Genomic DNA, 19,003 nt, shown 5'->3' on the forward strand with positions numbered 1-19,003 from the left:
ATTGCGAGGGTTTGTCAATGGGGTGGCGACACCTGTTGAGCTGTAATTGGACGAGGGAATTCAATCCATCAATGCTGCTTCAGGGGTGAATTTAAACAGGTTTAAAGTGTGAAACTTCAAAGTTACGGAACCGTATTATTTTGAAACAATTTTTGTATCGGCTTTCTTCGTAAATTCACTAAATATTAGATATTATTATTGTTTTTATTATATATTTTTTTAATTTTGGTTTTAGTTTTTTTATGTACAGGGTGCTGCATTTTAGATGTCCGAATAGGGGATCTCCAAAACTAAAAGGGTCTATTTTTTGAGAAAATAATTTTGGTCAAAACCACATCTCGCTATCGTCTTTTGTTTTCGACTTAAACAAAAGTTGTCATTTTAGCGAAATCTTAAAAAAATATATCTTTCTTATTATAAAAGATACACATTTGAAACAAAAACACTGTAAAGGCACTCTTTTACAGAGAATTTAATAATGCTATCAGCAATTTTTTTTAATCAACCGTTAAGCTGTAATAACTTAAAGTTACGTTTTTTTCCAAATAAGAATCATAGTTAGCTAAGACAGTTTCAAAAAGTTTATTTTTTTCTGATTTAATATGTCTATTTGTGAAATACATTATTTTTAAATAATTAAAATAAAATATAACATTTCGCTTTTTCTTTTTAGTAGGTCATGAAAAAAATTTCAATTAAAACTATGAAAATTATACTACCCAACAAGTATTTATATTTTATGATTTTTTAAACTCTTATTAATTCAAAAACAGCATAATAAATTATTATTACATCAAATTTTTACGATTAATAAAAATTATTTGTTTTTAGATTTAAAATGGCAAGCTTACATTGTCATTCTATTTTCTAATAAAACATGAAATGTCGAAAAAAAATTTATTTTACAAAAAAATGTCAATCCAAACAAAAAATCAAATCCCATCTGCGGTAAAAAAATACATAACATTATCAACGTTATTATCATTATTATTATTATCATTATCACATCGTTTTTAATTTTCTACACACTTTTTATATTATCAAAATCGCAACGATCGTATATTTGTTCAATTGAAAATAACCTTAACATAGCTTATTTTTATAATTTTACATTTTTTACTTTAATAACCGTTCACAAAATTTCTAGATTATCCACATCTTTTATATATAAAATAATTTTGCCATGGCCAACTACTTTCAAATATTTTATATATATTTTTTATTAAAAGTATATTAAAACATGAAACTGTATTTATATTGTTTTTAGTTCAGAAATAAATAAGCTTTTTGAAAATGTCATAGCCAACTATTAAAAAAATAAAACTTTATGTTATTACAGCTAAACGAAAGGATAAAAAATTGCTGATAATTTTTATAACTTCACATGATTTACTTTAATAACCGTTCACAAAATATTGTTTTCAGTTCAGAAATAAATAAGCTTTTCGAAAATGTCATAGCCAACTATGATTCCTATTCAAAAAAAATACAACTTTATGTTATTACAGCTGAACGAAAGAATAAAAAAAATCGCTGATAACATTATTAAATTCCCTGTGAAAAAGTGCATTTACAATGTTTTTGTTTCAAATGTATATCTTTAATAACAAGGAAAATATAAATATTTTTCATAAGTTTGTTTAATTGTTCTTTTTTTTTAGAGTCAGTATAGATATAATATTTGACTTGTGAAAATGTTGAGCTGTACTATGAATAAGTATTACAATGTATTTTGTTTTTCCTGATAATTTGTTCTATACACTGGTTAGTGGTTTATGTAATTACGTGTTTACACTTCTGAGGTATTGACTATTGCGTTGAAAATTTTTCTAATTCAATTTATTTTTATTGTGTTTATTTTGCCAATGTTTAAATGACTGAAATTCTTATGATATTGTTGGGAATTATTGATGTGATGGCAGCTATTGCCGCACAGTAAACTAATGAGTCGTGTAAGAAAGCCAATTTGTTAACCATTCTATCTGAGGGAAATGTTAGGTTTGGAGTCGTAGTCAGTCGACCGCCAACGCAGTAACTGTATCGAAATCGGTGAAAAAGCGCATCCAGTAACGACTTTAAAATTACAGAACCGTATTATGCGCATTGTGGTCTGTGAGATCATCTCGTACAAACCACAACCTACATCCAGTACCATTTGTACCCGGAAACCATCAACCGTTCATGATCTCGCCGCGAAACCATTTTTGCTCTCTCCCGAGCGAAATTACCATTTTATATTAAACTCAAGTGTCGTAAAATTTGCATATTACATTGTGTAGAAAAATGATCAATGTCGCAACCACTCAAGGATAACGAGTCGGATTTTTCAAATTCCGGAAGAGGGAAAAATTGGTCCATTTGTTTGCGTCGAGAGTAATTAAAAAAAGTACAAGCGTGATTAATTTTGGAGCGTCACTGGGAATTACCGATTTATTATCTCAGAGGAGGGATTCAGTTGAGCAATGGCGAGACGGGTAATAACACGAATTGTGGCCTTGCTGTGTTTTGTGGTCGAAAGTGAGGAAAAATGCAAAGTGGTGCAGAAAACTAGTTTTTGTGACAGTTTGCAAGACTTGTACCGTAATGGTAGCTTACAAGAGAGGGTGATTGTTGAGCAAAAGAGCGGCCTTGAACCATTCATACTTCTACCAAATGAAAGAGCAAAGGATATCAAGTTTCTGACGATAAATCGAGCTATAAATAACCTAGCCAATCATGTGTTTAAAAATTTTATTCACTTGGAACGGCTCATTTTATCTTACAACGAACTGGAGGCACTACGAGACCAACAATTCCAAAACCAAAATTTGCAACTGTTACAAATTTACGACTGCGGTGTCAAAACCATTGAACCTTTAACCAACTTGCCCAAATTAACCAAACTACGAATAACACATAACAAACTGGCAAAAATACCGACAAACATTTTCAGTAACTTGCCACTTGAGACTTTGGCCTTGTCCCAAAACCAGATCACCACAATCGAAAAATTCGCCTTTGCCAACATGACAAAACTGAAAAAACTTTTTCTGGATGGAAACAACCTGACCGGATTTAACGTCCCGGATTATGTCACACGACCGGAAACCCTAGACCGGCTTTGGTTACACCAAAACCAACTCCCGGAACTTACAAATTACATGCTTGAAGGCTTGACAAACTTAAAAATTTTGAACCTTGGTTTTAACTCAATTTCACGAATTGAACCGAAAACTTTTGAGCAAACCCCAAAATTGGAGAATTTAGTTTTGACCAATAACCAATTGACAAGCATCGATGGTGCAGTTTTGCCAGCAACAGGACTCCAAAACTTGAAAATTTTGTATTTGGATCACAACAGACTGATGTTTTTGTCGTCGAATTTTCTGTTTCGTTTGAATTCGTTGAAGGCGATGTCGATCGGAGGGAATCCGTGGCAGTGTCCGTGTCTGGATTTGGTCCTGAGGTGGTTGTATGATAACGAAGTGGGACTGAAGTGCGATAAGGATTTTTTTGGGGGGAAAAGACCCGTTTGTGTGGTGCCTTCGAGGAGAAACAGTGATGTTTGTGTGTATTCGTATGACCAGAAGAGTTACGATTTGTTTGAGAGTGGTTACAAGAGCTACCCTTCTGTGGATTATTGTTTGCTTTAGGTTTTCGGCAATAAAACAAATGAATTGTGTGATACTTGTCTATTTTTTCGAAAAAAATCTGTTCAAAAATTTGTGTAGTAATTTAAATAATGAGAACTTATCAAATGATTAAATACTTTGGAAAAATATATAAATATTATAATAGTATATTATTATACGAGTTTTATAACAGGTTCTATTAAGGCACGCATGGTTTTGGAGCACGACGAAGGAGTGCTCCAATAGATGAGTGCAACAATTAAGTCTTATAAAACGAGTGTAATATAATATTTTTTCTACTTTCTACTTTTGTTGTTTGTTTTTGTTTAGTTTATCTTATCAAAATCTGTTCAAACTATTTCCGCTAAATTTTGTTAATTATTCCGGCTTTATCAATAAACGACTTGATTCTGTTGACAGATCAAACACTAAATTACAGTGATGAGTGATGACGCCCCACCCAGCACTGCCAATTCAACTCCTAAAAATTTACTAAAAGTAGTTGCAAAAAAGTTCTCTTTGTGAAACTATTTTCAGTTTCACAATGAACAATTTGTGAAACTAAAGTAGAAAAAATAATTTTTAATTTATGGATTTCTTCTGTATATACAAAACATATAAAAAATTATCAAAACTTATTTATTCAAATGATAAATATTTCTATGTTTAAAAACAGAATTAAATTTTTTTTCACCTGGTAAAACAGAATTTTTTCTAGTTTTCCACAGAGGAATGAGATAAGATCTAAGCTTTCTCTTTCAGATTCTTAAAGACGATTTCAAAATATAAATACAAATATAAATATAAATATAAATATAAATATAAGTATAAATATAAATATAAATATAAATATAAATATAAATATAAATATAAATATAAATATAAATATAAATATAAATATAAATATAAATATAAATATAAATATAAATATAAATATAAATATAAATATAAATATAAATATAAATATAAATATAAATACCGATTTCCGGAATAACTAATGTTTTAATTACTAATTTTCTAATTCTTAGAATATTAGTAATTAAAACATTAGAATATTATCTTCGCTGGTTCAGCTTTAGTTATCAATTACATTAACAACATTACATCCTTATTTTAGAAATACTATTCCAATTCACGGATTAAGAGTTTTTCTTTATTTAAAAAAATTGAGAACGAGAAATGAGAAATATACTTCATTTGCACGTAGGTTTATTCTCTTCTCTTCTCTTATATCTCAGTGATAATCATATTTTAATGAAAAATGTTTTTTCTAAATTACAAAAAAATCTTTCATAAATACATTTTTTAAATCTTTTTTTAGATACCACGTTACGTCTTTTCAAAATTCTTTCCCAAATTCGTTTAAAATATTTCCAGTTTTTTTTCGTTGTTTCTCTATTCTTTTATAAATTTTTCTTAAGATTCTTTTCTGTTTCTCTTCTAAAGATATCTGGAGACCTAAAATCTGGACTCGTCTTTAGATTATTTTATAAATTCACCTTTAGATTTCTTTATAAATACTTCTCTAAATTCTTTCAATTTAAAATTGTCATTTAAATTTTACTTTGCTTTTCGTTAAGATTTATTTAGATTATTTCTCTATACAAAATTAAAAAAAAAAGTTGACTAATAGTAAAAATATTTTTTTTTTATTATTTGCCAATTACTATCAAAATTTGTCAAAACTCCAAAAAGTTGTCACCACAAGTTTTTCCACTTTCTGCGTGCATTTTTTCCCCACATTGTGAATAAATCGGTTTCAAGTTAAGTGAAATCGAAAGCGACTAAGTTCACCTTAGCGGTCCGAATTGAGGCCAACCATCTTGTTCGAGTAATAACAACTTTCATTTTCTCATAAGTCTGTATGCTGGTTAAAATATATGAGCACATTTTGCATAATATGTGACGTATTTATGATATGATATAACATAGGTTGCGAAATATCGATATACATTTTGGCTGTAACTCTAAAAAATTAATCGTCTGGCAATTTGTCTCGTTTGTTAGACGCAAGCACGCACATTTGCCACAAAAGCTCCCTCATAAAGCACAACGAGTCGTGCAATTTTCCCGTGGAAAAAACAACTACAAGACAAGTTAAACGTCGCGTTTAACGTAATTAATCTCGATTAAATAACGAAGCTAGTACTGCCGAAAGCGAAACGTCTCCGAGAACAAAGACGATAATAAAAGCTTCAACAGAGTGATCGTTTTTCAAGCAATTCAAATAACCGAACGCATTTGCGGGAAGAAAAGTGAAAAGCACAAGAAATAGCAAAACAGGTCTATTTTACAGAAAAATGTGACTGTTAGAAATTTTTGTAACAAGTAACAGTGCAATAAGAGAAATTGTTGGGGCTTTTCTGAGATAAATTAAATAAACTTTATTAATCAACTCTACTAGCGGCTAAGTTAGAGCCCTTATTGTAAGAACTGACAGATTTTATTTGTTTTATTTGAAAAAAGCAAGTTCCTTATAAAAATATTTTGACGGGTTGTTTTAAACTTAATTGGCATATTGGCATATTTTTAAAATTTCTCTTTCTTAACTGATTTTTAAATACTCCACCTCTAATGTGCAAAAATTGAAAAATCTTTTGCAATTTTTTCTAAGAAAAAATGCATTTTTTTAAATCTCTGTTTAACCGGCAAATGATCAACAAATTGTCTGTAAAAATTACCTAGTGATTTGTAATTATAGAAACAATATTTCATTGTTTAATGCAGAAAGTGTTAAACAGTTAATAAACAAATTATATTCTGTAAAAATTTGAACGTTTTTATTACAACGAACTAAGAATTCTCATTTAGGTTTTTCTTAATATGACAATGAATTTTTGCAATTTTAGCATAAATTGCCTCAGAATCTGTAGAGATAAAAAAAATCTGTATAATAATACGAGTCTCCGTTAATTTTCATAAAATGCAAGTAACTTATTTTTAGTTTTTCGATTAAATGACTGATTTTTATTACAAAAAATCTAAAAATAATGTGTTGTCTTTTATAATTTCACAGTTCATAGCTTTTTTAACTGAGTAGTATATTGTATTCACTAAGTCTTTCTCTTATCTTTTTTTTAACAGAACTAAATTCTGCATTCGGTTCTGTAGAAAAATAATATTTTTTAATCTCCGATCAACTGACAATTTAGTAAATTTTCTGTGAAACTTGACTCTTGATCTGTACAAATTTTATGCTAACTGGGGATAACCTCTACAAGTAAATAACATTTTTTTTTTATTTATTTTAAAAATTTCGTTAATTCCGTTAGAAACAGATATTTCACAACACTTTGATGAAGTACAATTTTTTTACCAAACTTCTATACAAATTTATAGAAGAAGAGAAAGAAAAAGGAGAAGAAAAACGATAAAAATAAAAATAGTAAAAATGAAAAAATTGTAATATATTGTTAAAAATTTTCTTAGCGGACCGTTTTGTACAACTTACATTTAATTTATAAATATTGAGAGATGATTATCTGTAAATGGAGTTAAAGTCTAATTCTGAAAAATGTATCTATAAAAGAATAACAATTTTTTTGTAAATCTTTTCTTAACTGATTTATAAAAATTTCAAAGTTAATCATAAGAAACTATAAGAATTTTTTTACAGAAGTAGTAACTGCATAAAGTTTTCTAGACTATTGAAAAATTTCGCTAATTCCATGAGAAACAAATATTTCAGAAAATTTTGATAAAGTCTCTGCTATTCGGCTTTTCTTGCAGTAAATTGGCGGAAGTGACAATTTTTTTACCAAATTTTTATACAATTTACAGAAGAAGAAAAAGAAAAAAAAAGGAAGGATAAAAATAAAAGTAGTAAAAATAAAAAAATTATAATGTATTGTTAAAAATTTTTTTAGCGGACCGTTTTGAACAACTTACATTTGATTTATAAATTTTGACAGATAATTATCTGTAAATGGAGTTAAAGTCTAATTCTAAAAAATGTATCTATAAAAAAATGACAATTTTTTTGTAAATCTTTTCTTAACTGATTTATAAAATTTTTACAGTTAATTATAAGAAACTATAGGATTTTTTATACAGAAGTAGTAACTGCATAAAGTTCTCTAGACAATTAAAAAATTCCGCTAATTCCGTGAGAACAGACGTTTCACAAAATTTTGATAAAGTTTTTGGTATTCGGCATTTCTTGCAGTAAATTGACGAAAGTGACATTTTTTTACCAAATTTCTACACAAATTTACAGAAGAAGACAAAGAAAAAGAAGAAGATGGATAAAAATAAAAATAGTAAATATGAAAAAATTGTAATGTATTGTTGAAAAATTTCTTAGCGGACCATTTTGTACAACTTACATTTGATTTATAAATATTGACAGATGATTATCTGTAATTGGAGTTAAAGTCTAATTTTGAAAAATGTATCTATAAAAGATTGACAATTTTTTTGTAAATTTTTTCTTGACTGATTTATAAAAATTTGACAATTAATCATAAAAAACTATAAGATTTTTTTATTCAGAAGTTGTGACTGCATAAAGTTCTCTAGACAAAAATAACATTTTTTTAAATTTTCGTTCTGTATAAGGATAAATGAATTACATGTCGATTATTATTATGAAAGAAATTGTATTAAATTTCCTACAGGTGTAAATTGATTTAAAAATTTTAAAAAATTTCTCTTAGCTGTAGTTGTGTAGAAATTAAATAATACGTTCTGCAAACTCAAGACACATTCTCTGTTTTTTCGATAAAAAACATGATTATTTTAGAATTCAGAAAATATTTGATGAATATTTTTTTAGAAAGCTTCGATGTTACAACTCAAATAGAACAGAAATTAGACCTTCTACTTATAAGAAAGTTTTTTGTAAAACTGAAACTCAGTAGAAACTTTAGTTCCAAAATAAAAAACCACCAATTCAAATAAGAAAAATTGTGTCAAAGAATAATTTTATTTCTTACATTAAATTGTAGTACAACTAACATTTTTATTTTTTTTAATTAACAAAATATTTCCTTCAAATCCAAAAGCCTTTAGGTCAGGTCTATACATTTTATTTCTTTTAAAGCGCGCTTCCCAAGGCGCGTTTAAGTCGTCGCTATTATCAGCATTATCTCCCTCTTATCACTCGTATCATCACCGAAATGCGAAATTCAAAGCTCCAGCTCAGTCAAATATGTAATCCCCGAAGAAAGGGAGCAATTTCATTCCGAGTTACGTGTCAATAAATGACACTAAACCGCTTATCCTTAGGGAAATCTCCTGGCGACTTGAAAACTTTCGCGAGGAAAACCCTCCTCCATTCATAGATACCAATCTAACAAATAAAAAATTTCAACAACAAATTGTTACTGTGTAACAGTACTAGCATCCTGCCGGGCACTATATTTATTTTCTCCGCGTAACTGTTTACCTATTTTTTTCCGATCGGCACACATGAAAGTAAGTGCTTGTAATTGGTCGAGTACCTACTTAATTAATTACTTTATGTTTAATCAGCGCCCGGGGCCGTCACGAGGAGGTAAAGAAGCCGCGGAAGTTATTTTTTGAGCGATGCAATTGTAAAAGCTGGAAATGGAATTACGAAAGTTTGTTTTATTTGGAAGGAGTTGTTCGTTAAATTTCAAACAAATCTGAAATTGAATCTAGAATTTTTGCATTGTTTTCGATCTGAATTAACATCCTTGCCCTTGAAGCCGCCATATTTAAACGGTAAACATTAAGAAATGCCTACAACGTATAAACTCAAAGTTTAATTCAAAGATTTGCCATTAAGATAATCTCGAAACGTAACTAAATTAGCAACCATTAGTTTTTATTACAAAATATCACGTCTTTAATTACACACATCTGCAAATTATCCTGTGGTAGGTATTTTCGATTTTTAAATTTTGGCAAGACAAGGCTTTGTCAAGCCCATTTTTTGGCAAAACGAAGCCAAGGCCGAGCAGTCAACCACAAACTCACCTTTTCAAATTCAGCTCAATGGGTTTAGTTCGAGTGTTGCAAATGTCGCATGTTTAACCTGAAAAAATGAAAGGAAAATAAATACACATTCCATGTATTATTTGTTAAAAGTGATTCAAGCTCGCAGGAAATTGCTTAAAAGTGAATTGGAGACGCACCTCACTGCATGGAAATGACTCATGTTGAATATGGATTATGACACGAATGCTACAAGATTGTGACAGAAATTTTATCGGTGGGAACGGTTTTTGAATAATAAGAAGGTTAAAAGTTAGGGTGTGAGCACGTTGTTGTTAAAATTTCATTTCTTAAAAACATTGCTTCCAAGAAATGTAGGTACTATTTCACTCTAAAATTGACTGTTGATTTAAGCATATTTTCTGGAAACTGTTAAAATACATATTTATTTCTTCTAAGAATGTTATTGTTCGTATTTATAAAGTATTTTAGAATCTCAAGCTTTCTGTTAATTGTATAATTTTCATTTTACAATTAAAAAACGTTTTGTAAAAGAATGTTTCTATTATAAATTTAAGATTAAAAAAAATTAAAAAAACGTTTTTTTAGAAAAAAGCTTTATAACTTATAAAAGCTTTGGGAACGATCATAAGTGATAACAATACGGCATTACAGAAATACTTTGTTAAATTGAGCATTGTTTTTATAAATCTTAAAATCCTAATTTGTAAGCAAAAATATTCTCCTCTAAAAGAAAAACATTATTTTTTACTTTTTAGTGCATCTTTTAAATAAAAGCTTTTTTTTATTTATTGCTTTTTGGTCTTTACTTATTCTAAACGTCTTTTTCTCTGAAATTTAGTTTCGCCGTATTATTGTAAACCATTATTTTGCTGATTTGTGCAAACTTGTTTAGTGGTATGTGATAGAAAACCACATAGGATTGCATTGTCATGCAGATTACGTAAGTGTGCAAAATTTCAATTCATTCGAACAACAGGAATCCTTTCAAATTTGCCTCAGAAAATATAAAGACAGACACACAACGGAGTGAGTTAAATAAAAGCTTTAAAAAAAAGACTAATACATTGGGAATAAAATCCAAAACTAAAAAAAAATGTAAGATTGCTTTAAAACATCTAGATCTATAGCATTCTAGAGAAATTCACTACTAACTTGGAAACATTCGGCAAGAACGCAGCAGAAAATTTCTAAATTCACAGAATCTGTGTAAGTAGGTATTACTTTCCACGCTGGAAAAACTAAGTGAAAAATCGAAAATCGAATGGTCTATTTTTTGCTTAGTTAGGAACATATATCAGTGAAAAACTGACTCGAACTTAAGCAGAAATATTTTGAAAAAAAAACAGAAACCTATAAAATTAAGACTGGCATGTGTTTTTTGAGCTTGTATTTTGATTTCCAACGAAAAACTAATTAAAAAAACTGCTAAAATATGCCTGAAGTATGTTATTTTCTACAATACGAGAAGATATTACTTTTGAATTAAAACAAAATGTAAAGTGCTAAACTGAAAATTACAACATTAAGTCGGAACTTAATCGCAGAAAATATTTACTTCTTCAGGTTTATTCAGGGTTTCTCAAAAAAGACTTTCTATCTATTTAGGAACACGTTTTAACGATAATTTATTAAATTTTAAAGATTTTGACAAAACAAAGTGAAAAGTTATTGTTAAAGAAGATCTAAAGTTATTATTTGCTTTGAATTTGGGGGCGTTTTAAAAAAAATATTTAACTTGCTTTGTTGTCTGTATGTCTGTTTCATATTTTTGGAGCCAAATTTAAAAAGGTTCCCGTTGTCCCAATGAATTGAAATTTTGCATACTTACGTAATCTGCGTAAAAATGCAATTGTGTATAGTTAAAATGTGTACATACCGTAACTTATACCAACATTAACGGTATATTGGTCATTGGAAAATATATTAATACTTAATCATTTTTATTATATTTATTTATATTGACAAATGTCGCTATTTTTTTAAATTCATTTATCTTGGACGATAGAGTATAGACACAGAACAGAAGTTAGGATGTGCTTTTAATTCCATCAGCTGTTTTCTATCACATACCACTAAACAGATTTGTACAAATCACCAAAATAATGGTCTTACAAAAATACGGCGAATCTAAATTTCAGAGAAAAAGACGTTTATAATAAGTAAAGACTAAAAAGCAAAAAATAAAAAATTAAAAAATTTTTAGTAAAAAGTAAAAAATTATGTTTTTCTATTAAATGAGAATATTGTTGCTTACAAATTAAGATTTTAAAATTTATAAAAGCTTTGGAAACAGTGCTTAATTTAAGAAAGTAATTCTGTAATGCCGTTTTGTTATGACTTATGACCGTTCCCACAGCTTTTATAAATTATAAAATCTTAATTTGTAAGCAAAAATATTTTCCTCTGATAGAAAAACATTATTTTTACTTTTTAGTGCGTCTTTTAAATGAATTTTTTTTTTTTAGAAATTTTTTTTAATTTTTTTATTTTCATAAAATTTCTTTAAAAAATTTGTAGAAGAACATTTGTTTCTTAAGCAGGTTTCTACCAAGAAATGTCAGTAGGTATTTTGTACAATTTTATCTAAAATTTGACAGCTGATTTGAGAATATGTGTTGAAAAATCCATATAATTTTTTCTGAAAACTTTTTTATTTTTTATTCTTATTTTTTATTTTAAAACCTCAAGTGTTTTTCATATTTTTTCTAAACTACCTACTATTTGATCGTTTTTTTACATATTTTTTCTATCAAACTTTACAAAATAAAAAATTTGAAACTTGTAGCAAATTTACAATACTTCTTTTTAGCAAAAAATCTATAAAATTTACAGTTTGTCATTATTGTAAGATTCTGACAGATGTTCCGTAGTTAAATTTAATGTACTGGCACATTAGAAAATTGGATGATTTACAGTATCGTTTTTTTGCGTATCTCCGAGTGTTAGAAAGTGTAAATTTGCCATCAATTAAGTAATGATTAATCGAAGACAAGCTCCTAATTGCCATTTAATAAATTTAATTAAACAGCACGACCGTCTGCTATTTCCAGTTGGCTAATACTCATCTAATTATCCTCTGAGGCAAAAAACCGCCTCGTGCAATACCAGCAAAATTCTCCTTCTAATAATAATGAATCTCCACTATCATTGTAGTGAAGAAATTTATACCGCAGTAATTGAGAATGAAGCATCAATTTTCCTCGCTGATGGCTAATAAATATGCATTTGCTTCAACTGGCTTCGGATAAGTAATGTTACAGTGTGTTAAACTAATGTTGCCCACTATACGTATAGGACAGGTTGTCATAGTCGTGATCGTGTCGATATCTTAGATTATTTACGGCAGTGTTCGAAAATTTGAATTTATTTAGACCCACATCGCATAATTATTACTTTCCATTTATCACGATTCTTTCACAATCGTGGTGAGAGCTCTCCCAACAAAACGAAAGTGCAAAACTTCCCATAATGTCAGAGACAATAAATTATTGCTTTGCAATTCTCAGCTCGCCAATAAAAGAATAAGACTTGAACGTTTCCGAATGAATTATTAATGCAATGTTATTATAAAATCGAAACCATCATTAGCTTCGATTATCGCAAGTAAGCGGATTTTAATCCGATTTCAGCTTCTCACACGGATGAATTATTGGGAATTGCCATTAAGTTAATGGTAATCCGCGAGCGAAAAATCGCTTTCGTGAAGACAACATGCGGTGCTTTTGCTTTCGATGGTGACCTTTTCAAGGCGCCACGAAGTGCATTTCCTTAAAGAGTCGTACCGGAAATCGACGAGGCGTGCCAAGTTCACTTCGTTTGTGTCATAATAGATGAATCGTGATGCAAGCGCTTTGTGGAAGTGTTAAGTTGGAATGTCTTCTCCGAAAACCGGCCTGGAACCGCCTCTTACATAATTTCAACGACTGTTTCTTTACACGTGGTGTGAAAAAAGCGTCACGTTTGCCTGATTTCCCATAAACGATAATTCGGAGAAAGACTTAGTAATTCCTGCATAGAGTCCCAAATGTCCAAAATTACAGAACTGCTATATCAGCAACTAGAACTACAGGTACCAATAAATATTCTTCTAGAATCTAGAATTAATAAAAAGTTGTTACAGGGCCTAATTAAGAAAACTTTGTTTTTTTTATTTCTCAGAATTAAACTAAAAAAAATTTATTTGTTTTTTTAACAATTACATGTTATTAAAAGAGAGATTCTTTGAAATAAATTTTTAAATATCTATCCGTAGAAAACGCAAATCTTTTGTAGAAATTGACACATGAAGAACAGATTTTGACTAAAAAGAACACACAAATATGTACACATAATTTATAACAAGAGAGACATTTATTCTTTTTTTATTGAATTAACTTCCATAACTTCAGTATCGAAATGACAGGATTGTAAATCAGTCACAGAGGTAACAATTTTTATCTTACAGGTGTAGTTTTTTAGGTACTTACTTACATTATACCATTGTTTTCAGTGAGGGAAATCAAATTTCTCTCACAAGAGAGGTAAAGCTGTCAGTTCTACTCACAAGTGAGTAGATCTAGGGAAAATTGGGGAAAACAATGAGTGTTTATTTCTTAACTATAGCAACACAGCTCAGTACGAAAACTGATACATAGAACTATGCTAATCTTACAGGCGGATATTTACTTAAATTTCTTGGATTTTTTTTACAAGGCACTTGTAAAATAAAACGTCGTATATCACACGTGATCGCAATGCTATTATAAAGCTCGTGAGAAGTAACCCACTCGTGCGCATGCGCTCTCGTGAGTCGAATACTCACTCACATATAATGATGCATTTCTATCACTCATAATATAATAAACTATTATCTTACAGATGCAGTTTTTGAGGTATATTATACCATTATTTTCGATGAGAGAAATCAAATTTCTCTCACAAGTGAGATAAAGCTGTAATTTTTACTCATAAGTGAGTAAATCTGGGGAAGGTTGGGGGAAACAGCTCACTACGAAAACTGATACATATAACTATGCTAATGTTACAGGCGGATATTTACTTGAATTTCTTGGATTTTTTTTACATTGCACCTGTAAAATAAAACGTCGTATATCACACGGGATCAAAATGCTATTATAAAGCTCGTGAAAACTGACACACTCGTGAGTCAAAATTCTTACTCGCATAAGTATTATGATGCATTTCTATCACTTATAATAAAATATACTATTATTTAATTTGTTTTTTTAATGATATAGCTTGTTTAATTTGTTTAAAAGAAATCAAAAAAAGCAATCTTTTCTATTATCAGATTCTGATTTGTTTACAGACAGAAGAAGTTTTCTGTGTAAACTATAAATTGAGTTTCAAAGTGTTCTTTGAAATAAAGGCTTTTTATTGACTTTAAATATTTTATGCAAAACCATCCGAAAAATTGACATACGAGTGACAAAAAGCAACATCTTTTTCTCTACTGAGTTAAAGAAAATGTTATAACTATTTTTATAAATAATTATTTTCAGTTTACCAAAAAGTGAACTTCAATTTTTTATTTACCTTTTACACTAAAAGCTTCTGTAAACAAATATTCGTAAAAATAAAACATAAGTGCGTCTTTTTTTCAAATCCACACTCAGAACATCTGAAGTTAGAAGTGTAAATTTGTTACAGGTAACATTTGAGTATTCTGTAGTTTAAATTTTCCAGGATATTTTCTCTAAATCAAAAAAATTACTTATGTTATTTATTTGTTTATTTTTCAGAAAATCTTTTGTAGCGAATATTATTAGCAGTTTATCTTTTAGAGACAGAATTAGATTTATTTAACGAAGGATTTGTAAAACTGACTTTTTACGAATTCGTAACTGAGCTTCTAATTGTTTCAAATTACATACTTTATAAGAAGCTCCAGTATCTATATTTAAATTTGTTACACAGTAATAAAATATTCACTGCATAAACTACAGATTTTGACAAAAAGCGAGACCATTTTTTCATTTGGGTTAAAGTAAATGATGACAAAACACTGTTGTAAATATTAATTTTACAGTGCTGCAATTTTCAGTTTTACTTTTCTACAAAAAATGAAAACGTAAAATTATTCTGTTTCTATTGTTACAGAAAAATTTTTAGAGAAAAAGTTTACTATTTGTAAGAATTTGTAAGGAATGCAAGCACAATTTTTTAACCCAACCCAAAAATAGCTGTATTTTGTGTATCAATTTGTAAAATTTAAATTTGTAACAATATGTGTAAATGGTATAAAATGTCTGAAAAAACTGACGCAGATCTGTTCACAACACTTGTTTTTCTTAACCAAAGAAATTATTTATTGCACGAAAAAATGACAGACTTTTAACTATTTGCTAAATGGTTAGATAAGACCTTTCTTCGTCAAAATTATCAGCAACCAGAATAAATCTGTTACAATTATTTTGTAAATTTTGACTTTTGTAAGAAATTTTCTCTAAACTAAAAAATCTTTGTCAATTTTTTTCCTGAGAATGGAAACAAACTTTCTGAGTTTTTTACAAACGAATTGATTGTTCCTGAATCATTAAGATAATTTTTGAGTTTAAAATTGTTCTGGCCATAAAAACGGCAGAGTGGCAGTTCAATTACCAGATGACAGTTTTATAATTATCATTAAATGGCCAGTGCCTTATCAGTTTTCTTCACTTCTTGATCAAAAATCAGTTAGAGTCGGCATAAACCTGGCTGATTTACTCTCCAATTGTGAAGCTTGAAATTGATAGCGTCGTTAAGTATGCAGATAAGAATCGTAAATTGTGAATGTTAACTTTGGTGAAATTACGCAAGAAGAGATTTAAAATATTACTCAACCATAGTCTCAGACTCCACAAGCAATAAATATTCATTTTTTAATGAATCGATAAAATCCCCGATTTACGACTCCTAGGTGTTAAAAAATGTACCGTTTGTCTAAAAAAAAGGTCAACGACACCACGCAGAATAGGAAAGGTCTCGCGACAGACCCTTGAGCAACGCCATGATTTATCGAATAATTAGAATAACATGAACAAATTTCCGTTCGAATTAACGAACATCCTCCAGCAAAACCTCATCCATCATCCGTTATTCCGGTATCTCACCACAAAGAGGCTGTGCAAGCAGCACTTGGTGCCCAATTTTTCGGTGACAAATGATGAGAAGTGGAGAGAATTCCTGCATTCCGCTCTCCAGCAGGGCAAACATTACGATTTCTCAAGCATCGAATTGTGATTAATCGCGGTCGTGAATGGTTCTGATGATGCTTTGTTGCTGCGCGAAATCTTTCACTCGGATGCCTCCGCGGAGGAAGGGATTTTTACGATGGTGATGAGATATCAGAAACCACTTGCACGTAATTATATGTAATTTACGGGATATTATGGCTTTCTTGTAAAACGGGGGATTTTTACAAGGTGATGGAAACGTGCCGCGGGAGATTGATTGGAACGGAGAAATGTTTGGATGATGTTGCTTTAATTTTTAATTAGTGGGAGATATCTCTTCATTAGAGGTGACACTTTTTCAAATTTATCGCTTTTTTACTCTCTCTTTCGAGAAGGTTCCGTTTCCGTTCTTTTCTTGTGAGAAATAGTTAACTGTTTCTTGTATTCCGGTCTTTTAACGTCGCTATGAAGTTGTAATAGTGCTGGCAGGTCAAGATCTAGCGAGATTTTTATCCAGGTTTTGTGACATGTTTACAAATTTTCTCGCATTTTTTTCACATGAATTCCGTGAAAATTATTGTGATTGTCTTTTTACATGAAGACACAACTTTTACAGTTAGTATAAATTTTTCTATTTGTAAATATTTGTGACCTCTAGAAATGGCAAAAGATAACAAATTTCTGAAGATTAAAGCGTTTTCAAGCAAAATTTGATAGAAATTAGAAAAGTGCTTTTATTTTTTTAAATACTGCTCAATTTATTTTTAATGCTGAATCTATGGTTAAAACATTGTTTGCCCTTCCTCGCAAAATATCCTGTAGTATTTTAACATATTTTATAAAAACCAAGACACATTTTTATAATGGTTCTTCAAGGAAAACGACAAACTTTTTTCAAACTTTTACTTAACTAATATTCAACCCGATAATCTGCAATTTTATAAACAAGAATAACATATTTTCAGAAACTGTTTTAGACGTAAGTAATATTTTTTGTAAAAATTTCTGTCAATAATTGTACATTTAGGTCGTAAAAGATAGTTCTTACTTTTAATCTGACTGTAAATTTCCAACAATGTATTGTTTCAAAAAAGTAATATCTGAGTAATAAATTTCCAATTTTTTTTCTGTACATACGTTTTTTTATTTTTTTAACTTTCTTTAACCATAAAAAATAAATTATAAAACACTAGCTTTGTTTATTATTTCAACAATTTTTTATGCTTGCAAAACTTGCTGATAGACTTATTATTATCAATTTATTCTTTAAAAAGTCGTCAAGTTATCTCTATCTAAATATCTGATGACAGTATTTATTCGTGAAATACATATCTGCAAAAATTGATAAAAATGATAAATTTGCCAACTTCTTAAGTTTTATTATCTTTGCTCAAGAAAAATATTTTCAATTTACATAGTGAGGAAAATGTTACTAATTGTATACAGGATGTTAGAGAATGGCTTGGCAATATTTCTTATGTGAATTTGTCATGATCAGATGAGTTGAAAACCCATGTCATTTTTCAAAAAATTGCGTACTTTCTTCAGAAATTTTTATTAAATCACCTGTTGAGAGCCTGTGTGGCTTATAGTCATTTATTAGCAGTTAATTTTTTCATTAAACAAAATAGAGATGGTGGCACATAGGCGATTTGATAATTTTTCAAAATTGTGGCTAACATGTTCATTTGTATGGGAGGTTTGAGTATCGATCCTGGCAAAAAAAATAGTTTTTTTTATAAAATTTGATAACACAACACAAATTGAAATAAAAAAATAATGTAGGAGGCAAAAAAGATGATTTACCTCTGCTATTTTATCAGTAATATTAAAATTTACCCAAATTTTTATAATTCCAGTTCAGCGGTTCTCAAAATTTGGGACTTTAATTTCAGAACGATTTTTTGTGAAAACTATGCATTTTTGATTTACATAAATTTTGCTTAATCGATTTGTTCAGCAATTCTCTATCTACCTCTAAATTTTTGCAAAAACGCTGTATTTATTCTTTAAATCAAATTAGCATATGATAGATATAATAATTATTGTAATTTTTTTTCCGAAGATCTGAATTTCTCCTTACGATCATATGTCTAAAATACTTCAGGCTTATAACTTACAACTTAAATAACTTCTCTACACCAGTGACAAACATCTTTAGATACTTATTGACATAACAGTTTTTCTGCTAAAATGTTTGTAATAATTATTGTAAATTTGTTATAGGTGATTCTGTAATTTGGTTTTAGATATTTTTTTCAAATTTATAAAACGCATAGCTTTTTAAGTTGTTCAATTAAGAAACTTTTATCTTCA

General features: G+C 29.0%; 2 protein-coding genes across 3 annotated transcripts in view; one reads left to right on the forward strand and one right to left on the reverse strand.

Moving 5' to 3' along the window:
* Positions 1-19,003, reverse strand: part of pot (papillote) — a 34,343-nt gene that overhangs the window by 4,968 nt on the left and 10,372 nt on the right. The window contains exon 2 of one of the 2 annotated variants that reach the window (XM_008200597.3): positions 9,552-9,609. The exons of the other annotated variant lie outside the window; for it this stretch is intronic. The gene's annotated coding sequence lies outside the window, so the exon portion shown is untranslated. The remainder of the gene's footprint in view (positions 1-9,551; positions 9,610-19,003) is intronic. 2 annotated transcript variants of the gene reach the window in all.
* Positions 2,463-3,632, forward strand: LOC103314464 (decorin). The gene has a single exon (XM_008200596.3). The coding sequence runs from the start codon at positions 2,463-2,465 to the stop codon at positions 3,630-3,632; it is 1,170 nt and encodes a 389-aa protein (XP_008198818.1).

The sequence above is a fragment of the Tribolium castaneum genome, chromosome 7 (genome assembly GCF_031307605.1).
Source record: "Tribolium castaneum strain GA2 chromosome 7, icTriCast1.1, whole genome shotgun sequence".
Lineage (NCBI taxonomy): Eukaryota > Metazoa > Arthropoda > Insecta > Coleoptera > Tenebrionidae > Tribolium > Tribolium castaneum.